The sequence below is a fragment of the Chaetodon trifascialis genome, chromosome 7 (assembly GCF_039877785.1).
Source record: "Chaetodon trifascialis isolate fChaTrf1 chromosome 7, fChaTrf1.hap1, whole genome shotgun sequence".
NCBI lineage: Eukaryota > Metazoa > Chordata > Actinopteri > Chaetodontiformes > Chaetodontidae > Chaetodon > Chaetodon trifascialis.
Window position 1 is genome coordinate 25,038,014 of NC_092062.1, and position 23,921 is coordinate 25,061,934.

The window sequence follows — 23,921 nt, forward strand, 5'->3', positions numbered from 1 at the left end:
TACTTCAGTGTGTTCAAACTGGTATTACTCAGTGTCAGTAGCAGTTACAGTTCAGTGTTACCTTTCAAAAGAGAAAGAAGCTCACATGTACTCCAAATGGTTCAACCACAGCGATCAATTTACTTTGGGTAGACCTTAGAAGGGCATTTTAGGCTCTTTTTTACTGGACTGGTGATGGATTAAAATGCAATACATCTGAAAATTGTTCAGGCTTTATAGTTTCTCAGCTTCTTTTGAAGTATGTACACCTGAGGACAAAATCTGCATGGATGTTCAAAATCTAAAATGTGGCCCCTATATGGCCCCCCATTTAGAAAAATCCTTGATCCGCCCCTGATCGGTGCCCATTTCATTCTTTCGCCCCTGGCCCTCGGACAGCCTGGCTGTGCCCCTGACTCTGTAGGCCTGAAACCATGCATGTACCACGGGCCCTCCTACGGAGCTGAAAGACAGCAAACACTCCACCAATGTGTAACATTTTTCATCCCAGTACGGGACCAAATGACGCTTATTCCCTTAAAAACCCGAAATTCCTCAAAAATACTGCAACTAACCATGAGCTTATCAAACAGTTTTTGGACCCCACAGGTTCAGTCTCCTCCTGTATCACTGTAACATGGATATATCCCCATGGGAGCTCGACATGAAAAGTATTTAAGTGGCCTTTTACTTCACAGTGCGCTGGCAACATGCCTGGATGACTCTTTTAGTTGAGCCACTCCACAATGCGAAAGCGCCGGCAGCTCCCAGAATAGAAATCCCATTTCGGTGCGGGACTCTCACTGCAGTCTGAACAGCAGGGAACGCGGCGGTGAGTTTGCTCGGATTGAGGTGATTTCTGTACTTTCCCTCTCTGCCTTCAACACAACGCGCGGATCAGTCGGCACCCGCCTCCGCCGTCGCGCGCCTCCGCGTGCTTTTAGTTCAGTCTCACCTGTTGACGCCGACGGAAGCCCGCGCGGACCTGTCATGTCTCCTGGGAGGGACTGAAACCAACCAGGTGACGATTAAAAGCAAGCAGAAAGGCGAGATAACGCGACTGTCAGACCCGCAGGTGAGCTCGAGACAACCTGACGTGTGTGTCTGAAAGTGAAAGAGAAGTTGGCAGAAGGCGCGTTTCCCCTCGACGTTTTCGTCCTTTGTCGCTATGTCACGAACTGAGGGACCCTCGAGCGCTGGCGTTTAGGTCGGAGCACGTTCTCCAGGTAAGACTTTAATTCTGTTCTTATGTTGTTGTTTTTTTGTGTGTGTGTGTGTGTGTGTGTGTGTGTGTGTGTGTGTGTGTTGCAATAGAAAGTTTCCACCTCCATACAAACCGCACAAAGCTCGCGCAGTTCCTATTGTAAACAGCTTCCCACGCGGGACAAAATGCTGAAGTATGCGCACAAATGGTCGCCTGACGTGTGTGTGTGTGTGTGTGTGTGTGTGTGTGTGTGTGTGTGTGTGTGTGTGTGTGTGTGTGTGTGTGTGTGTGTGTGTGTGTGTGTGTAAGTGTAACCGGAGCTTCCTGACCTGGGTGCGTTAAAGTCACTGTTGGACCACATCACATCTACTCTTTAATCCTCCTGAAGCCAGAACAAAAGTCGCCAAAGCTCTCGGAGGCTCCGGCTGTGATTGTACAGTAATCACACTTCTTTGATTCATGCTCGGTAATGTTTTCGTCCCACCCTTTGGCCTAAATACAGACCTGAATAATTAAGATGATTCATGCCTTATCTGTGGAAACACTCGCAGCAACTTTCTCTGAGCTGTTTCTCAGTCAAACCCATGACAAATCGCTTACATAAACCCCCCTTTTGTTTACAGTGACCCTGAGATAGCTGGCGTTTTATCCCTCCATCAGCACATACAGGGTAAACAGAGAGTGTGGCTTCATGGAGGATTGTGAGGAAAGATTTCCTTTGGTTGGGAGGTTTGCCTTCAGTGGAGTTTTGCCTTTACTTATTATCTCTCTCTCTCTCTCTCTCTCTCTCTCTCTCTCTCTCTCTCTCTCTCTCTCTCTCTCTCTCTCTCTCACACACTCACACACACACACGCACGCACGCACGCACGCACGGACGCCTTGTTTTGACCCTCTGTGGACAAAGCAGCGTCTGAGCCCTGCATCCTATGCTGTCATTAATGGCTCACTGTTGTCTTGAGTCACAATTCCCAGAGATTTACTCTCCGTCAGCGCAGTCTGACCTGTTGCACACAGTGGAAAGACGGTTGATATTTTCTCAGAATACGACTTCATTGCCTCAGAAAATGAGATTTTCTAATGTGTAAGTCTGCAGCTTGATGTATGGAAGGCTTAAAGGAAGATTTTCTTACACTTAAATGTGTGCGATATTCAATGCATTTCAATAGGGCTGCAGCTAAAGATGTTTCACTGCAGATATTTTGCACAGGTGTCGCTAATGACCTCAATGCCAGCTCCTTATGGAATCCAGCCTTCAGTAATGGGATTATTTACACCTGTGTTTTTCTTTATCAATTTAATGCATCAATCACAAAATTGATGATATTCAGTTTATATTAAACAGGAGAGCAGCACGTCCTCACGCTGCAGAGCTCTGCACTGCACGAGCTGCTAAACTTGAAAAACCTCTTAAAAAGTACATTATGTTGGCCTCAGTTTTAATGTTTTCAAATGGTGCCAAAGCCTTGCAGCTAGTGGTACTGGAAGTGGCACGTCAGCCTCCGCTGAACTGGATGTCTCCGACTCTTTAAGGCTAGATCTGGATGACAGTCTGATCTTAGATTCAGTGCGACTGACGCCAGAAGCTAACATGTACCGCTGATGATTGAAATTGTTGAAAAATCTTCCATGCATAGAGCAGCCACTGTAGTCACTGCCCAGCATTTCGAACTGACATCAGCCAATTTTCCACAGCGATGTCGAAAAATACACCACTAAACAACAGAATGAGCCCAGAAATGAGCCCCGATACCATTAGCTTGTTTTTACAGAGCTGAAGTGGTTTAAGTTTTCTTTTATAGCTCGAAGTAATTGCTTGATTCAGGATGCAAAAGCCTGCGTTGCCTGCACTTTATTCGCATGTGACACTGAGCTTAACTAGCTCCTGTCATATGCATTGCTGCCCAGGTGTCAGACCGGGTTTGTCACTTTTCTCACACTGACAGCTGGATGACAGCCCAAACTCCCTCCCCTCACCTGCTTTTCCTGCTCACAAATGTGTGCTGCGATGACAGCTTCCTGGTCCTTGGCGCTGAGCCAGCAGGGGCCACACATAGCAGGTCCTGCTGGGTAGTCCACAGCAGTTAATCTGTCAAATGGTAGCGTGCTCTTTACCTGGATCTGAGGACCGGGTCTGGTTTTTATCTATAGATCTGTACAGAAACATTTAAACATATGTAGGTTGATGTAACTTAGACATACACATATGAATATTTAAACGGTGTAGCAACCAAACTGTATTCAAGACCTGTTTGTTTGGAGCCAAAGTGTAGCGCAGCCGTTTTGACAGTAGAAACGGGAAAATTACTTATGCTCTCTGGAAAGATTGCTCGCCGAAGATGCTAATGTGATGATGTCAGGGCTGCTATCGGAGAGTGAGTTGTAAAGGCTGCAGATCCGGGCTCTTTGATTGAAGCCACAGCCTATAATTGTGGCCAATAAAAAGATTTTGTGACTTGTCCCACTGGTTCACAAGGCTTAATAGCTGGTTTTGGGTTTGTACCTTGTGCAGATGAGAGGACGCCACTGACAGTAGCTACACAAGCATTTTGTTCTGGCTTGTAGTTTGTGTTTAAGGCCGTGCAGCACTGCAGTGCAGTGAATGTATGTTGTTATGAGCAGGGCTGATTTCACAACTCAGTAATCCTCTGAAAATATTTGAGTGTGTAAACCAGACGTGAGTCAGGTGAGGGAAAGTTTTAGTCTTTTATTTTTCAGTCTGTTCAACATCTGCATCCAGGAGAGGATCTGTTTTTGCAAGATTTATTTAATTGCAGTTTTTACTGCAAAGTTCTTGCAGTCTAGAAAGTCTCGTGTGTGTCGGACTGCGAAAGAACCTGAACATCCCACACTTCATCAGGTGAAATCTGTTCTTTGATCATATGAATTTTACCGGAGTGCAAATGATTGAATGGAAGAGAAATCAAAGCTTGTGGTGAGATGAGTCCTCTTCATAACGAACGTCTGGACGTTCTGCTTCAGCCCACAGAGCTGACCCCCGTCACCTGTCTGCTGTTCACACTGCAGCGCACAGAAACCCAGAGATTAGTCCCTGTCAACGCTGGTTTCTACCCCAGGTGAAAAAGTTGTAATAGACCTTCATATATTTTGCAGCTCGTTGTTGATTAGTTGGAGTTTGCAGATGTGAGCCATTATTTCAGTGACAGTAATTATTATGATTGCTGTATTATTCCACAAAAAACTCCCTTAATGAGTAATTGTTACTGTAGTTTAGCCATCGATTTGAGTGAACCCAGAGTGACTCCGAGCCCGGCCTCTGTGGATTAATCCGGCATTGTGCGCTGCCCCCTCTTTGCAGGGCAGTTCAGCTCACATGCTCCACGTGTGACATGTTTTTCCTATGGCGCCTTTGCACTGAATGCATCGTGACAGACTGTAATCAGCATTCACACCCGCACAGAGCATGTCACCGCCAGAGCCGCTTTTGTCCTGCGTGTTGCCGCTGGAATATAGCCGTTGTCCGTGTTGACTTTATGGTTTTGTGTACACAATGCTTAGCCCCACTTCTCATTTTAGCCACTCGCCAGCGAGGGGTCCTGACAGGGAGAAGGTCGTTTCAGAGGGCTGCTGTGTGGTGTTTTCAGCGCTGGGGAGCGACTGTGTATGTTGTTTTCAGTTTCAGGAGCAGATCAGTCAAACTTTCTATTCTTTGGTGCAGGTAGCAGCACAGCAGAGATACACTGATGTGCTAACATGTTAAAAAGAGAAGGGGCGCCAGTTTCACACATGAAGCTCGCTTTCCTCATCACAGTGAGTCCTATTCAGCCGGTGAGAACAGCTGAGTGTCTTCTGTGGCTCTGAAGGAGGAAGTTTGAAAATGAACCCTGATGACACCAATTTCACACATCAAAGTGTGTTTACAGGAAGTACTGTACTGTATGTGTATGTGTGAAAAAAGTCGACAAAGCCCTTTGTGGCTCCAGAGGAAGCTGCAAGAAGTCTGATAAATTGCCTCATGTGATGTCACTTGAGTCAGCACTGGTTAGGGTTAAAGTTTGAAAATGAGTCTTTGGGTTGGAAAGAGTTGAGCGGACCAGACCTGCAGCCTCATCTCCGCTGGAGGCAGCCTGATGCTACATTAGCTGCCGTATTCGCATAACACACCTGAATCTCTTATTGAACTGTATGCGACCAGGTTGCATTGTGGGTAATGTAGGCGTCAGGTTTTGACTAGGGAGAAGAGTGCAAGGAATAAAAAAATAGATTTCCTGTTTTTTTTAAATTAATTGAAGTTGAAAATAGTTTTAGAATAACCTTGCAGACAGCTGGTAATTCACTACAGTTAATTTCTGCCAGGCTGAAGAAAAACACCTGCTCAGCTAAAAGATGTATAAATCCATCAGAGCGTCCGCTGGGACCACCGAGTCTGCAGACGATTGCTACCTTTGCTATCAACAGACCGTTTAAAGAAAGCCAGATGAGTCAGCAGCGCTTGTTTGTCTTCCCTCATGCAGCTGTACGCTGACTGTTGATTGGCTGACGTCTGTGTGACTTCTTTGAGCTCAAACTCGCAGCGATACGGATGCAGAGGCTGAAAGTTCAGCGGAGCCTCAGACTGAAACCAAGTGATTGGACTTTGCTGATTTGAGCACATGATGAGACAATATGACACGAGCAGCTTTGTGTCATGCTGTTGAACTCTCTCATACTGGTGTGACTCTGTGTGTGTGTGTGTGTGTGTGTGTGTGTGTGTGTGTGTGTCATGGGTAATCAGCTGTTGCTGGGCATTGCTGATCTATGCTTGATAATCAGCGCTGCACGCTGATACAGAGTCATGAAGTCTTCTCGGAGCGGTTTGACTCAGTCTTGTGTGGCCTTTGGGCAGTCGTTGCATAACTCACACACATAAACACATGCGCACGCACACGCACACTGGATGCTGAAGTGCGTCTCTGTTCGCTCCCTCTCTGCTATCTTTTCTCCAGAGGCGCTCCACTCCCTGCAATCAAGCCCAATTATTTTGGGCACATAACTGTGTTTTGTTCTTTGATCTGTCTCTCAGGCTGGACTTTGCCCCCCCCCCCCCTTTTTTTTAAACATCTTTTTCCACATGTCCTCATATCGTTGTCCATCGTTGGCGCTCTTCCTACTGTCTCGCTCTCTGTGTTGTCACTGCGTTATGTTTGTTTCGCCCTTTTGTTTGTTGCCTTTGACAAACCACTGTGTTAACATGAAAGCGTGGACTTCAGTCCTGAACGTCTGTCCCTCTCGGCTCCGCGCCGTCGATAGTGTATCTGAGTGGACTTTAGCTAGAGGTCAGCAAGCAAACGCCTGCGCTGGTGTTTGTTTGGATAGTAACGTAGCTGAGTGTGAAGCTCTGCCTTGTTTTCACTAGAAGCCAACGGCCTTTACTGGAAAGCAGTAATGTGTTCCCCTGAGATACTGGGCTGAGGTGCATTATGCAGTAAATAAACAGCTAATTTTTTTGCTGTTTTATGGAAAGTACTTTTATTGCAGAATGATTTATAATATGATACTCTTGTTACTATGGGCAGGAAATTGTTCCTCTATATAAGGACAATATGGTTATAACACAAACCTGACCGGCTGACAGCCAGTTAGACCCTTTGTAAAGGAAATACCTCTTTAAAATACTGTTTCTGAGCAGAGGAATGAGTTTGTTTACTGTAAACTGTAGTGGTCGGCTAAAGAAAATGCAACATTTGGGTGCGTGAGGACGTGAAATCAGAATTTTTAATCCGTTTAAAGTGAGGCTGAACAGTTGAGGGAAATGTTATTGAAATCACGATGAAACACGATCCTTCGCCAGTGATCAGGCTGGAGTGTGAATCACAGCCATAAAAATGTCCTCATGATGAGAAATATTTACATTATTTCCCTCTGTGAACATATCAAAGCTGCAGGTTGCACATTTCGCTGCATCACTAGAAACATTTCAGTCTCCACTTCCTGCCGTTCCCTCTTCCCTCTGTCCGTCCACGCCTCCCCCTCTCCATCTCTCTCTGTCGATGTCGGTATGCCGGGCGTTAGGAAGCCCTCACTCATATCTCTGCTGTACAGTATATTTATCTCTGTGCTTCCACTCTGCCTGCATTCCCTGCAGCCTAATAAGGTCCGAGTACAAGGAGAGAGGGAGGGCACAGAGGGCGAGGGAAGATGGTGGGAAAAGGTTGGACAATAGGAGTCCAAAGTATTTTCCCACAAGTTGGCTTCAGTCTGTGTGCATGCCTGTTTTTGTGCAGCGGAGGACTAAAAGGCGAAATAGAACAAAGGGAGCAGGATAATCGAGGCCTTTAGGTTGACGTGCTCCCAAACGTTGGGAAGCACTTTGATGTAGAGCAGCGTAAACACCGCAGCATAGAATGATATTTATTCAGGTAAACGGACAAGAATGTGACGGAGCGAACAAAAAGGTACGACATAAAAGTACTTCAAAGTCTGTTCTCAGCCTTCGTGTTTGTGTGCGATTTCTCCTTGTAGTGTTTCACCGATTGTTCTTCCTCCATTCATGTACGGTCTGGCTGCTGATGCGCATCAAAAGCCTCCAACAGAAAAGGCTATTATTTATCACGCTTGTGTCCACACACAGCAGAGTCCTTCGCCAGGAGAGAGACCCTGAAACCACAAACCGTCGCCCACATCCTCAATCTCTCTCCCCTCTCTTTCACTATTGGTTCCTCTTCACTGCGGGTGTTTCCCTCCATCACACACCGCTTTCTGGAAGCCGCGGGGGGATTTCTGTGTTTGAAAGTGCTTAAGCGATACCACTCAGCTGTGAACCGTCACCTGATCCCTGACGCGCCCTCGACCGTGCAGCAGATTAGATTACCACAGCATTCGCCAAAGTCTCCCGCTGCGTAGCTCTCGTTAACTGCCTCCCCTGTGTCGGCCTCCAGAAATGCCCCAACACAACATGGAGAGCACCGGGAGCCAGTGGCGACAGGGGCTGCGGCCGCCGTGGATCACCAGAGTGGCCGGAGGTCAAAGCCCCGCCTCCTCGGGGGCGGAGTCGGACGCAGAGAGCAGCAGCACGGAGAGCGAGAAGGTGAGCGTGTGAGATGAAGCTGCTGATGATGGTGATGGTCTGTCAAACGACGTGGAGGCGGCGCATGAGGTCGCCCTCTGAAGCTCCTGCGTGGAAGAAGGAAGAAGCTTGTTTCTCCGTGCGGTTTAACCAGTGACTCATCATTTCCAGACTAAACTATTTACGTGTTTAAAGCTCAAATGTGGCGACTTTGTCTGCTTTGTCCTCCATGTGTGTCAGTCCTGCATTAAAAAGCTGGAGGTGGGCTCACTGAGGGCCCTGCCGTCGCCCTCAATGCTCCAACGGCGAATCACAGAGATCGACCAGCAGAAGGAGGAGCTAAAGATTGAGGTGAGCATGTCCTCTCATTGTCTCACCGGCACCTAGTTTTAAAATCCAGTTAATGGCAAACATTTTGTTAAAGGTGAGTTATTTGTTTTTCTGGACATACAGTCTGATAGTTCATTGAATATCTGAGCTTTGGACAAAAGATATTAAAAGATCTCACATCTCAGATGAAGGGATATGAAAAGAGTCGAAAGTTGCTCCTCTGGACTGAATTAAAGAATTTGTCATCTTCACCATCTGTTGCACAACAGGTGGTTAAGGTTTCATTTGAGGCTCTTTTAACATCTGCAACGAGTTAACAACCGAGGCGCAGCGCGCAGGAAAACTAAAATGATTTCAAGTCTGCACATTCAGCGCTTTCCAATCACCGACGCGGTCACGGTGAAGGAATGCGTATCGGAGACTTGCTCAGCGTCTGGTCAGTGTGATTCAGCTCGCCGGCGTCTGCTGTCCTTTCAGCTGCAGCTGGAGATCGCCCTGCTGCAGGGCGAGCTGCAGACAGAGAAGCAGCAGCTGCGCAGACACACACAGAAGCTGCAGGCTCTGCAGGAGGAGAGCCGACAGACGGAGAAGGACAGACAGACTGACGGACTGAAGGTAACGAAGTGAACGTCACACTTCTGTCTTTCATGGTCACAGAGCCGATGTGTTGCATTTGTGATGTGTCATGCCATGATTGTGTTGTTCTGTCCTGATTAATGGGAAAGTCAATGTTTTCTTTCCTGGACATCAATGAAGACTAACAGTGTTGATGTTTTGTTTAAATGGTTTAACAAAAGCTGGCAGGGATCCACATGTAGAAATGAGTGGACTCAGTAATGTTCCACAAACATCAACACATCGTTTCAATGAAAAGTCAGTTTCCATGCAGTGATTGTTGAGTAGAGCTGGTTTGAATTTAGATGTCTGTGGTCTTAAAGAACAAACACAGCAAATATGGTTGTTATTGTGCTTTTTTTTGTCTCTTGAGGACTTTTTGTTTTGCTTTTTAAAAGCTGATGACTGAACTCTTGCTTCACCCCCTCTCTGTCCGTGCCTGTCACTGCAGGAGCGAGAGGGTCTGGAGGAGGAAAGACGCAGGGTGGAGGCGCTGAAGAGGAGGTGTGAGGAGAAGGAGAAGCTGATCCCCAGTCAGCCGGAGAGCCAGAGGGAACAGCTGACACTGCAGCTGCAGCAGGTGAGTGGCTGAGCCGCACACAGCAGCGCAAAACAAAGCTTTTCTGCCGTAAAGTGATGATGACGTCTGACATCTTGGTCTCATGTCTGACGTCTTACGAGCTCAAAACCTTGAAACACGGTGCATGTTTGACCGGAATGGTCCATCTTAATGTAAAGGCTGCAGCAGTTGCAGGTGAAACCTGCAGAGAGACAGAGCTACTATCAGTTTCCTCTTTATGCACAGGAAAAATAGAATCAGCTCAGTCAGCTGTGGTCACAGGAAAGCTGCTGAAGTGATTTTTGAAGTTTTGACCTCTTCACACTTCTCCCTTAAAGTTTCCCTGAAGTTATTCCAAACATCCCTGCTCTGCTTCCACAGCTGTAGTCTGACAGATGCGACTCCTAGAAATCGTGGTAATCGAAGCAGCAAGGTGACGTTATCTAAACACAGAATCTATTAGATTAGAAGTGATTGAATTACCAGAGCAGGCCTTCCCAAAGGAGGAAGTCGAACTGCAGCAAAGCTACACGAGGGAGAAATACAGCTCAGTGAACCAAAGCGTAGAAAAAGTCATTGAAACTGCTTTGTTAAAACAATGATTGACAATAATTGACAGTGTACGCGTGATACCAAATGATAACAAGTCTAAATAAACAAATTATAACGTGACAAAAAAAGACATATTTATTACAGAAAGTGCTCAATAAAATCCTTTTATAATAATAATAAGAAGAAGAACATGGAACAAGAACGTGAATACAGGAAGATAAAGACTATAAAATCAATAAAAAGTGGATAAGATCAAATAAATAGTATTTTTTTACGTTCATTATGAATTTTTTGTAGTTACTGCAAAAAAAACAAACAAAAAACATTAATCTGCATGAATGCCGTTGAACGACCAGCAACCTACTGCGAAATGTAGTTAAATTACTGGTTTAATCACATGTAGTTCACCACTGCCCCACACTGGGAACATCAGTGGAGCTTCTGGATTCAGGCTCTGTGTCATGTGGAGTATCTAATGTGGCTCAACTCGTTTATTAAGGAAGGACTGGGAGTCAAAATGAATGATGTTATTGGCAGCGATCCCAATGAAAAATAGGATGTTAAGTGATACTCGGTCGACTCCTGACCGCGTGACACAGATGCAGGGTGTGTTGGCATCGCTGCTGACTCCTATACATAATGTTGCTTTTGTTTGAACAAAGTGTGATTGTTCAGTACCTGTTCAACCTGACCTGTGAGTGTTTCAGAGGTTTACACACACACACACACACACACACACACACACAGCTGCAGTGTATAGGATGTGTATGTTCTGTGTGAATGTGACAGAACAGGACGGGAGGCCTCCTTGTTTTAAAAGCAGTGATAAATGACAGGTTTGCCGCAGTCCAGCGGCGGGTTGGTTACTTTATGTTGTGGCTTGTCTGATTTCTTTGGAAAGATCTTTCAGAAACTGGTTTGTCATGAATTGCGCCACAGAGAAAACCACACACACGCACACAAACAGAGGACTTAAGTACACACACTACACAAGAAGGTGTTTCGGTTACGACACAATGAGGCCGTAGGAGTTTTTACTTTCACCTGCTCATGCACTTTTGCACTGAACCGTCTTGACTCTTCTTGAAACTGCATGTGTCCCCGCTGCAGGAGAAAGAGGTGATGGAGGCGGCAGTTCGGGCCTTTGAGGACTGGGAGTTTCGTGTTCTGGAGCAGGAGAGCGGCATTGATGAGGAGGACGAGAGCGCGGCGGGCAAAGAGAAGGAGGAGGGGAACCAAGGGGGGATGGAGAAGGAGATCTCGTGTCAGCAGCACGTGGTCAACGCTGCACAGGTAAACAACGGGGCTTAGAGGGAGTCGTTCTGAGGACTTCACAGCTGCCTGTCATGTGCTTCATGTCAGTGTTTAGCCTCCTTTAACCTCCACACACACACACACATTTCCCCTCAGCATAGATTTATGACAGCACACTTGTGCACAGAGCAGCTGGACAGAATAACAGCAACACCCCACAGTCTAAAAGATTCCAGTATAAACCTGCAAACACATCTACATCAGTCAATTTTGCCCAAAGCAATTCTGAACAAGGTCAAACTTGCCAAAAAAATAACCTTAAAACAAGTTTTTAATCATTTTTTGTTTAGACTCAGAGACTTGAGGTGCATTTGTTTCCAAGTATTGGACATTGTATTTTCATCTCCAACCTGGACCCACATACAGCTCTCTAAAAGATAATCAATATCAATAATGATATTTTAGCCTTAATAAGCCAAAAATAACAACCTTTATCAAACTGTACCGCTACAGTCTTTATTGGTTTTCTTGCTCAGCCACCCACCTCCACCCATCTCTATTATCTGCGAGCACTAATCCACAGTGAAGTCTGTGTATTCATGACTGCAAAGCGTCCGATAAGCTGGCAGAGCAGACACCCGTTCGAAACCGTTACTGAATTAGAAGAAAAAAAAATCCCTTCCTCGCTGAAACGCTTGGCACATTCCTCCAAGTGTGAGCTCCTGAAATTAATGTTCCTCTTTTCAGAGTTCAAATGAGGAGAGGGCAGACCCGAGACTTTTCTTTAAAGCCGCACATCTGAGCTCCTCCTACAGTAATCACAGAGTTGTTGGCATTGATCAACAAGGCTGTAAATCTTCAGATACTATTTTGGTTCTGTAGCACAGTGAAAATGATCATTATTGGCTTATTGGCCCTGAAGGACTCGTTTACCACATTATTTGGATTTACAGTACACACACATGCACATACACACACACTCCTCTTCTGTCACAGTCCACGGTTGCCATAGCAGGTTAAGACTTGCCCTCCCACCCCCGCCCTTAGTCAAATCGGGACACCAGCGTGAACTCTTTACCTCACGCTCGCCAGCATCACCCTGCCACCGTCACATGACTCTGTGCAGCAGGCTTAATTGTATCAGAGGCCACCATGAGAGAGAAATCAACAAAGTCAGAAAGAAAGCGGAGCAGAGAAGATGGAAGATAAAGGCATGAGGGGATCAGGATGGTTTCAGAGCAAGGCGACGCTCTCATGGCTACGACGATCAACAGGGTTGTTGTGTTTGTGTTTGTGTTGAATCTTTCATATGAAGTTGGTGTGTCTCCTTAAGTACACATAAAGTGCAAAACAATGAAAAGGATTTATCCAGGAGATTCACCTTAAGCTTAAAACCTGTTTTTGGGAGGCCTGTGATTGGCCACGCAGTTTACTTTTGAATAGAGCGGGCTGGACTGGGTGCAGTCACAGTTAGCGTTACTGTGGAAGCCAAGATAATCATCAGCATTCTGCAGCTTTGTGATGGAGAGAGTCAAGAAATGGAACAAACTGGGAGCCAGTAAAACAGATTAGGATTCAAGTCCTCATTGGAAGAGGCCTGGAGCGTGTTGGCACTTGTGTGATAAATCTTAAATTTCTAACTGCAGTGAGATGCCAACAGTTGAGACACTGTGCATTAGTGTGTACTTTGTTGAGATGGTGATTTATTGACTGGACCATATTTTTCAATGTTTGTTCTGCAGAAAACTTTACTTCACAGTGCATAAAAAAGACTAAGTGTCTACAGCCCTGCCTCTTTGAGGATAAACTAGCTAAATGCTAATGTGATGCTAACATGCTGATGGTTGATTTTAACCATGTTTACTGTTAACTTGGTGCAAGACACAAGACACAAGTTGCAGCCGCGGCTGATGGGAATGTCGTTAGGTTTGCGGGTATTTTGTCATAAGCCAAAGAAAAACTTAGTACATCGTGAGGATCACCAAAGTTTATACAGTTCATCTTGAGAAGGACATAAACTTATCTATCCAACAGTTGTCGAGACATGCTGAAATGAAAGGGATTCATCCATGTGTCACTAGCCTGGTTGAAAGGGGCGGACAGTGAATGCTATCTGAAGCTTTATTGACAAACGTTCTGTAACCTGACGGTGATAGCTGTTCTCTCATGTGATCAGTCCAGAGGTCAGTAAACACCTCTTGAAAGTCAGCCGTTAAGCGTTTTGTCGTGTGTCATTTGTTTACGTTCTGACGCAGGAAGGCCGTTTTTCCATTCTCATGTCGGATTCCACGAGAACATATGAGCGTAGACAATGGATCGATGGGGAATATAATGTCGGATTGTTCCTCAATTAGCTGCAGTATGTAGGAGGAGGAGTGCAGAGGGAGGATGAAGAGAGGGATTGTGTGAGAGGGATGGTGGTTGACTCAGCTGCAGATGACAGTTCATGTCTGTCTGTCTGTCGGTCTGTCTGTCTGTCTGTCTGTCCGTCCGTCTGTCTGTCTGTCTGTCTGTCTGTCTGTCTGTCTGTCTGTCTGTCTGTCTGTCTGTCTGTCTGTCTGTCTGTCTGTCTGTCTGTCTGTCTGTCTGTCTGTCTGTCTGTCTGTCTGTCCGTCTGTCCATCTGTCTGTCTGTCTGTCTGTCCCTGCGCCACATTTGCTGTCCTGAGCTGCTGTTTTAGCATCAGTCCCTCGTTTCTTTGAGTTTCACCCTCAGCCCTGCTGTCACGTGTCCCTCTCCTTCCTCTCATTAACTTGCAAAAATGGGTTTTTGATTTGCATCGTGTCTCGGCCGAGCATGTCAGCCTGGCTCGGGACTCTCGCATTTGGTCGCACAACACACACGCCCTCAAATCAGGGACGTTTACCCAATATGACATCACAGCATTATGAAAAGATCATGGAAACTCGCGCTGGCCCGATGAATCGGATACAGCACGTGCGATTTCTTTTGAGGAGAAGAATCTGTATGTCTGTCCACGCTGAGGGGAACTGTGACCTGAACTTTCAGGAGCGAGTCCAGCAGCTAGAGAGACAGCTGAAGGAGATGGAGAGGGAGAAGGAGAAGGAGCTGAACGCCTTGAGGAAAGAGAGGAGAGAGCTCGTCCACACCAGTCAAACGGTAAGAGGGATCTGTGACGTACGTTCGAAAACAGCCTTTACGTTTTTCTAAAGGGAGGGAACAGCCCAGATTTTTAGATTTTCAAATGCAGCGTCCAAAATCTGTGTTTACTACATAGTGCAACATATTTAACTGACATTTTATTTAAGTGTATGAACCTGAATGTGAAATTTATCCACTGAAGAGTGACCTCAACAATCATGCTCAGTGTGTGGACTGACTGTATGTTAAGTGCCCAATACCAACAAAGTGGGTGACCAGCTGCTGAATAGGGTGCCAGAAAGAAGGAGACCAAAACAGAGTTAAAACAGAATATTAGACTTACATTCATCAGGTGGCCAGAAACTCAACTCCAAATGAACGACACGATGCTCTGTATCCGCTGGATCTGTTAATAAGCAATTATTTGTTAGCACATTTCCCATATCAGCCTTTAAAAGTTTATATTATGTTAATGATGCGTTTACAGCTTGTTCTCCTGCCCCCAAGTGGCCAACAAAACATGAATTAAACAGAATGTGATAATCCTTTTTGACATGCATTCAGTTGAAAACAGCACAAAGACGATATATTTAATGTTTGACCTCATCAAGTTAATTGATTTTTGCAAATAACTGCTTAATCAAACACATTGGGACAGGAGCAACGCAAGTCTGGGAAAGATGTGGAATGCTCCAAAAACACCTGTTTGGATCATTCCACAGGTAAACAGGTTCAGTGGTAACAGGTCAATGCAATCAATGGCGACTACCCATGATATAGGTACCATTATGCATTGTGCAGACGGGAAAAAAGTTAAATTTAGATTTCAGCTGGATGAGAGGAATGACCAAAACTGTTTGGCATCAGAGGGCAGTTCTAATTATAATCATCCTCTACATAATTTCCCTATATGGTCAATAATGACTGATGTCAGACTGAGCATTTGAGTGCTAAGCTTTCCTTTCTCAGAGGGCTTCAGTTCAATTTTATCAGAAACGCTGAATGACTATTCGTCAGCTAACATTTTGAGGACAGCCCACACAGCCATGTGTTATCAGCGATTATTATGAATGCTCGCTCTTCCAACAAATGTGCTCTACCCATTAATTAAACTGCCGTACAGCCAGTGGTTTGCCTTTGATCGGACTTATGGCAGCACCAGCTGAAATGAGGAGGAGACAAGATCTGGACGAGGAAAAAGCAAATCGGACATGGAGAGAGAGAGAGAGAGAGTGAGCGAGAGAGCTAAACCGAAGCTGGAGGGAGGGAGGAAGAGGAGAGAGGGTGGAGTAAGCAATGTGAGGGAGGGTGCTGCGTTTGTGAATGTGTGTGCACATGTGTGTGGATGCGTGAGAGGCAGAGAAGGCAAGCTGGGAGAAGTTTCACATCCTCGCAGCAAGCGGTAAGCTAAAAAAAAAAAAGCACTTAAATCGATCTGCGTAGCTGTTAAAATTGTGTTTGTCAGAAAAGTGCCTCAGTGTAGCGTTTATCGGCTCTTCTAAAGGAGAGAATGGGAAAGCTGGAGGGAGGGCAGAAGGGAGTGGCAGCACAGAGGAGGAGAGAGACAAGACAGGCAACATGACCGAGTGTGTATGACTACAGTATGACTGCATGCAGGATGTGGTTTGTTTCTGATATGTGTAGCAAACTTTAACGGTGCGTCTGAGAGAAAGCTGACTTTTGTAGTCAACGGTTTATGATAAATGAGTCTGATTGTGTCAAGACCGTAGTAACAAGGACCATAAGAAGCATTTGTGATAGATTTTACTCCTGGATATTAACTAAATGTAGAAGACAACAATACCCAAGGATCAGCAACTGTTATCTAAAGCATGTTTCCTGTGGACATGAAGAGTAGTGAAAGAGGCAGATAAGGGTTAAACAGTGAGCTGCATGTGGCCACTGAATTGCTCATGTGTTTGTGAGTCAAGCAGGGAGGGAGGGTTGGAGGGGGAGATAGTGAGGGAATGATAATTTTTTAACTCATTACGATCCCTCTGGGAAGTGCACTTTTCATTCTCAGACAGATGTGGTATGTTGAGCGTCGCGCTTTCGTCGGTCACTGTCTTCATCATCCAGCCTGCCGCCAGGTTTCACCACAGGTGTGCTGCTGAGTTTCCATTGAAATTGAATCTGGTCCCACAGGTTCTCAAAGAGAAGAAGCCGCTCACGGATTGGTCGAACATCACCGGCTCAGCCCCCTGCATGATGTCACTCTCCCCTCTGACCGTGCACAAGCCTCCTCAGGTATGTCACCATGGATACAGCCTGTGTTTACAACAGAGCTGCAGCTAATCCATTTTTTGACTATCGTTAAATCAGCCTTTTATTTTCTCCTAACCTGAAATGTCTTGTTTTGTCAAGCCAAAGCTCCAAAACTCCAATATGCTCACTTTATTTAATGTCGTTGAATTCTAAGAAAGCCAACAAATATCAACGTTTTAGAGGCTGGAAGCTGCGAATTGTTGCTGAAAAAACACTTTAAAGGACCTGTGCGTTGGATGTACGGTGAGGTTGCAGATTGGACCAGCTCCCTCTGCAGATATAAAGAGTTCATTCCAGGGTAACAAACACAGTGATTCATATTTTCAGGTGATGACTATGATACTCCATGTCTGCCCATAGGTCCCCTGAATCCTACACACTGGCCCTTTAAATGCTTAATCGATTATCAAAATAATCGCAGATTGACGGTTGACTGATCGTCTCATCGGCTAATCCTTTCAGCTCAGGCTGAAGAGTGAAATATTTCTTCCACCTCTCATCCTTCAACTCTTTCTTTTACTTTCTAGGATCCATGCAAAGAATCCGTCAGTTTGCCCAGAAGGCGGAGCTCACATCGCAACAACAAGCTCCACGACAGGCCGCTCTCAGCACACGGTGAGCCATTCCCAGCCCTCTTTTGCCATTTTCTATTTGTGTTTGTGATTGTTTAATCTGAGAGCGCCATGATATAGAACAAAAACGCTCCCTGCGCTCATTCTGTCCGACTGTTTGCTCAGTTCCCTCCCTTTTAGCCGAGTCAAAGGCGTGTCAAAGAGTGCAGGTTGTTATTACGTAGGTAGAGAGCAGGATTTACCTGAACAGACCGGATGAGGCAGAGATGTATACTTAAGCCTAAAATCACCTCAGTAGTATCTGTTTTTCACACACACACACACACACACACACACACACACACACACACACCAGTATCTGTCACTAAATATCCTTAAAGCCTGATCCATGAGGTCATGTCAAGTCTTGCCTGGTGTTTGTCCTCCACCTCACTTTCACCGTGAATGCTGCAACTGAAAGTTCTTAATCTAACGTCATTCATCATCTTTCTCCCACGCCGCATCTTACATAAAGATATTCGTGCTGACTGACGCATGTTGTTCTCTTGTGTCTTTCCCTGTTTCCTTCCTCTCTCAGCGCTGGTGAGGACGCTTCCAGACAGCCAGAGCCCAGAGGCTTTCACTTCACCCATCCTCTCCCATAGGCTCAGCAACGGGCACAGACCTGGGACCAGCAACGGCGGCGGGCTCCTCACTCCGTGCAACAGTGCCACAAGCTCTCGCGCTGCCAGGTCGGTTACCCCGCTGCTGGTTTGATGGACTCTGCAGGAATGCACGTTTTCTAGGTCATACCTTTGGAAGATGCAGTTACCTTAAAAGATCATTACAGTTTGTTAAATCTGAGTCGGTGCTACTGTTGAACCAGATGATCTAAAGCAGTAAGTGAGTAAGCACACTGGAAATATCGATAATAACTTCATACAAGTGAGGAAGGTCCAAGTTACAGGACGTTAAAGTTGGTCGAACATCAGATAGTTTGGGTCGTAATGGTAGGGTCAGGGGTCAGGGTTAGGATAAGGGAGCTGAACCCCACCTCCAAAGAAACGGGAGAAGGGAGGAGCACGGTCCTTCCTCCCCCCACGCTCCCAGGAGTGGCTCTGATGTTGATCAGTATGTGTCGTACGCTCACAGGAACGACCGTATCCTTTCCTGCGGCGTACCACGGTCCATCCGTCATCCTGAGTAAGAGTCATGACTGAGTTTGTTTTTGTAACTGTCTGAAATGAAATGTAAAAATACCTTTTAGATAAAAACAAAAATAAAATTATGAACTGACATTTCTATTTCCAAACAGCGCGTGCCTCTGTGCAACGTTTCCACAAAAACACAACTGACAAAAGAAAGCAAAACCTGTGACTATGCCTGCAGACAGACACAGAGAGGAAGCTGTGATTTAGCTTTCACTTTCGTTTCTTAATGCTGCCCAATTCAGCTTGTGTTTTAGAATTTTTTCACTTGTTGTTAGATGCAGTAGATGTAGTGTGTTATGTCAACAGGTGTAAACAGAGTGCAAAGCTAGTCAGCAGCAGTATAGTTAGTTTAAGTTTACAGCTGGTGGACTTACAAAACACCAAGAAATATCTTGAAAATAAAGGACTTTGTCTTTTCTCCGAAGCTCTACAAAATAAAAGCCTGAAACAGTTTCTTTATAATTATCTGTCCAGAGGAAGACCATCCATCTTCCGATGAACACGTGCTGCTTTGAAGTCCCACGTTGATGGACAAGCCTCCTTACTAGCTGACAAATTAACATGTGGATGATAATACTGAGTGTTTGCCGTAATACCAGCTTCATTTGGTTAAAGCAAATGCAGTTCATGTGCTAAATGTGTGGGGACTGACTCTCAGTGTTTGTGTCTCAGGAGCAGGACTCCAAACAAGTGAACTGCACTGATTAATCCATAACCTCCTCTTCCTCTCACAGCCCGTCTCTGTTGGACCTCGTGGAGATCGAGAAGAAGCTGAGGGAAGCCAAGGCCGAGAGAGAGAAGCTGCTCAGAGAGAGGGTGAGTCACCTGCCGTGGGAAACACTGGCTGACATCTTTAATCGCCCGGGACACACTGCGTTAGACACAGCTGTCCGATCCCTCACAGCCGCCCACCTCGCACATGACGGCAGCAGATGTGTGGATGTTTGTAATGCATGTTTGCAGCATTGCATTTGAGACTGAAAGATGTGCAGCCGTACGATTGTGTGTTTGTGTGTGAAACCAGAAAGAGGAACTTCCAGTGCTCCATGTTGAAGTCTCTTATTTTGGAAACCTTTGTGGTCGAGCAGCATCATTATTGTCGCTCCAAATTCCACATATTTTGAGGATGGCTTTAATAACTTTCAGTGATGGATGTGTGCACCCAGGAAGAGCGACGACTGTTGTTGGAGGAGAGACGACAGAGAGAGCTAAACTCTCCCAGAACAGAACCGCCAGAGCCAGAGACGCCACAGAGGCCAGAGCCTGAACCAAAGGAGCAACCAAAGGCCGGCTCGCCCCCAAACTCACCGGTATGTATGAAATAACAACCACAACTGTGCAACAGACAGTGAAGAAAACGAGCAAAATTGACGCAGCGCAGCAGGGATATTCCACACATTCTTCCTCCTTGTCAAGATCTGACCCTTACATTACCCACAATGCAATCCAACGCTGACAGTTCGGATTGAGGTTTGGATGCTCGTAGCGGCAGCATTGAGCCGCTAGCCTCAAGCAGGGATGAGGAGTGAGTGCTGAGGCCTGTCGAGCTCCTCCACCAGAAATGGAAACCGACTCTGATGTGGAAAATTGCTGGAATTTAAGATTAATAGTGAAGACGCTTGTCAGGTATTTGTTAAGTGGAGTAAAAGAAAATAAGTGTCATTGTGTAAGTGTAGGTTCCATTAGGATTATATGTGTCCAAATAACATTGAAAATAGATGCAGCAGAGGTTGAGGTATCCTGACGCTAACATGGGCCAAGATCCAAAAACTCCAGATCCTACATTTCCCATAACGCATCAGTGCCATTCATGCTGTCAGGCTGTCCCCGTCTGGTGAACGCCACATCTGTCAAACTTCATTTGTTTCTTTCTTTCTTTTAAGAGTGTAGTCGTCAGTGATGCGCTGACTTTAGATAACTGTCTCAGACTTGATGAGGCTCCTTCACAGGCTTCCCTCCCTTTTTTAAGTGCAATATGTTTTCCTGTGTTTGAACCTATCGTGATGCCATGCAGTTACATTTTCATCACCTGATCGCAGACATCTCAGACTCTCAACAAAAAGGGAACTGAATGCTACCAGTGTTTCCCTGATTTCCAGTGAAGACAGACTGCCTCTCTTCAGTGCATCTAAACTCCATCTGTGTCTCCAGCAGCGCAGCCTGCCCCTCTTCCTCTCTCCGAACTTTGACCTCCGGGCCCACTTGGAGTCTCTGGGTCACGGCGTGGCCGGCTGCACGGACCTGCGGCTGACGCCTCGACGCTGCGCAGGCTTCCTGACCAAGCGAGGGGGGAGGGTCAAGACGTGGAAGAAGAGGTGGTTCCTGTTTGACATGGACCACAGGCGACTAGCCTACTATACAGGTTAGACGGGCTGGGAGAGCGCTGTGTGCACATGCTGACTGTGTGTTTGCATGAGTGGAAGCTGACAGGAAGCTGTGTTGGAAAATAATAGGCCATCATTTTCCAGCTGCCATCCTCTGCTTGTGTAGCTGTACATTCTGCTGTGTTTGCCAGTCAAAGGAAAGAAGAGTTAAATAATAACTAGTAGCAGGAACTTCATGAGTCCTCATGAGCGTGTTCTTCCTCATTGTTTTCTAACTCGTCTCTCTCTTCGCTGCAGACTGTGATGAGAGGAAGCTGAAGGGAGTCATCTACTTCCAGGCCATAGAAGAAGTTTATTACGACCACCTACGAACAGCCACTTCTGTGAGTTCTCACACAGCACACCAGCTGACATCTGTCACAGTCTGTCGCGTCTCATCCGGCTCAGAGTCTGTGCTGAATGTCTTTAAACTGGAGTTTAAACTGAATTTATGGCTACAAGCCCTCTGTCATGGAGGAAAACATCTGCAGCCTGGATGGACAGGCCAGTGCAGCTCAGTCATGAATCCCAAAAATCAATCAAAAAGTTGACTGATGCCTTTGTGCACCATGTATTTAAGGACTAACATGCATTTATAACATAATTCATAACATTTTAGTGATTCGAGCTTGCTCTCTCTCCAGTTGGGGCATTGAATGGATTATAGAGGTGGCAGATTTGTGTGGGATTAAACTCACAGACGATCCCTACAATTACTGCATTAGAAATCAAAGGCTGGTGTCGGGTAACGGCTTTATTTGCTGCTGGTGAGTCTCAGGTCTTAAAGTGTCACATGACACTATAGGTTTACAATGACATTATCATTACTATGGGAAACCCTGTCGGTCATGTCAGCGTGAGGACGAGTTTGTATAGCTGCTCGAATACAACAACAGAATAATCTGCCCTCAGGGCAGTTGCACTTGTGCAAAGTAACTGAGTACATTTACTCAAGTACTGTTCTTTGGTACCATTTTCAGGTACTTTTTACTTCTTCATTTCTGCTTCACTGCATCTCAGAGTGAAATGTACTTTTTACTCGTACATTTAGGGGACAGCTATAATCAGCGCTGCGCAGGTTCACGCTTCACACACACACACACACACACACACACACACACACACACACACACACACACACACACACACACACACACAATTGCACACACACACAGATTAAAATGAACAAGTTCACGTCCACAGTTTGGAGTTCACAGTCCCCAAAAAATCAACCAGTTTTCATTTGTTTGTTTGTTTGTTTAATGAGCTGCAACGGCTGCGGATCTCCTACAGTGAAGTCTAGTATAGTACAAGCCTGTGCACTACAGTAGTGGAATGGAAGTACATTTACTCAAGTACTGTACTTAAGAACAACTATGAAGTACTTAAACTTTACTTGTGTATTTCCATTTTGTGCAGTTTTTATACTTATACTTATACCACTAAATCTCAGAGGCAAATATTGTACCTTTTACTCCCCTACATTTGTCTGACATCTTTATTTACTTACTTTTCAGATGATAATGTTTCATAAGCTTCCTGTCCGGTGAAAACATGTATCTCCAACTTTTCTGCTAAACTGAAGGATAAAGTGTTTCTTCATGAGTTGAGAAAATTCTCCTACTTTTTAAACTAAATGCATCGTCCCAAAGCTGTAAACGGGCTGTTTTTATCACGAGAGGTCAGATATGTGTGGTTCTCACAGAGCAGCGACACTACAAATGTACGATAACCTTATAAAATACGACGCACACAGTGAATACAGGAGTCACAAGGAGCTCAACCTTCAACATCTACAGCAGTAAATGCAACATACACATTAATGCAGCAGCAATACACATTAAAAAAACATCAGATATAGTAGTAAATCACTGACATGGGTTAATTTTAAAGCACAATGTAAAGTACTTTTTGCTGATAGTAGTTATATACTGTATTTTTAGAGCTAGCTTCACCCAGACGAGCTGCTTATACTGATGCATCAGTATTGATCATATTAATCAGCCACAGGGGACATTTTTCTGTACTACTTTTGCTTTTGATTCTTTAAGTACACTTAATTGATAATCGTAGTATTGATCCGTCACCAGTGTGAGGAAAATCCTTCAGGCCTGTCAAAAAGCTCCCTCTTCATCATGATCTGTCTGTGCTTCCCTCCAGTCTCCACGGCCCAGCCTGACCTTCTGTGTGAAGACGTACGACCGTCTCTTCTTTCTGGTGGCTTCCAACGCAGTGTCCATGCGGATTTGGATGGATGTTATCGTCACAGCAACAGACGAGCACAGCCGTTATTGACCTCTTGCATGTGTAGACTGTAAAATCCTTGAGCGAAGCTGCTGGACGGGCAGTGTGTTTCCCCCTGTGCGAGGGGGCTGAGGTCCACCTCAGGGGCTGATTCTGCGCCTGGGCTCGGGGATCTGTGGACGAAGCACGCGAGACGGCGACCTGAGAGGAAACTGTTACTGATGAGTGATGAGTCAGTGGTGACGGAGGTTCACCGCTGAACCAGCTGCTAACCGCCTGCAGCTGAACACACCAGCCTGCACGCTGGACGCCTGTTACTCTTTGAGCCAGGCCTCCCCCTGCTGGTCACAGTCCTGCATTACAGGCCTGGTGTACGCTACGTTACAACAGGGGGTGGACACAATAATAGCAACACTTGAACAACATGATGTAATCCAGTAAAACAGCCCAGCAATAAGAGAGATCATGAGTTGGATTCCTTTACATCGTCAAGTGTTTCCACTTGTTTTCATAAATTACATTTTCATGCATTAAGTTATTTGGAAATTTGTATTTGTTTGATATGCAGATGAATGAAGGCATACACTGTTATGAATGCACTATTAAATGTTTATTCATAAAAAGCTGGCTTCAACTTCACTTTGTTTTTTCAACTTAAATCCTCACTGATGACATTAAATAATAACGGT

At 45.5% G+C, this 23,921-nt stretch overlaps 2 protein-coding genes across 4 annotated transcripts in view; one reads left to right on the forward strand and one right to left on the reverse strand.

Moving 5' to 3' along the window:
* Positions 1-722: 722 nt before the first annotated feature.
* phldb3 (pleckstrin homology-like domain, family B, member 3) lies at positions 723-23,870 on the forward strand. Of its 2 annotated transcripts, none has more exons than XM_070967278.1 (15): positions 723-1,205; positions 8,059-8,207; positions 8,427-8,537; positions 8,994-9,131; positions 9,583-9,711; positions 11,353-11,535; positions 14,506-14,616; positions 16,744-16,845; positions 17,391-17,478; positions 18,013-18,166; positions 19,360-19,441; positions 19,792-19,935; positions 20,777-20,987; positions 21,247-21,332; positions 23,149-23,850. In XM_070967278.1, the coding sequence occupies exons 2-15, from the start codon at positions 8,061-8,063 to the stop codon at positions 23,281-23,283; spliced, it is 1,821 nt and encodes a 606-aa protein (XP_070823379.1). In that variant the 5' UTR covers positions 723-1,205; positions 8,059-8,060; the 3' UTR covers positions 23,284-23,850. The 2 variants fall into 2 exon arrangements, with proteins under 2 accessions (XP_070823379.1, XP_070823380.1); XM_070967279.1 differs by having other exon boundaries at positions 906-1,205; positions 20,780-20,987; positions 23,149-23,870.
* lsr (lipolysis stimulated lipoprotein receptor) overlaps positions 1,545-23,921 on the reverse strand; it is a 119,608-nt gene continuing 97,231 nt past the window's right edge. For both annotated transcript variants that reach the window (XM_070967276.1, XM_070967275.1), the window contains one exon: positions 1,545-1,554. The gene's annotated coding sequence lies outside the window, so the exon portion shown is untranslated. The remainder of the gene's footprint in view (positions 1,555-23,921) is intronic.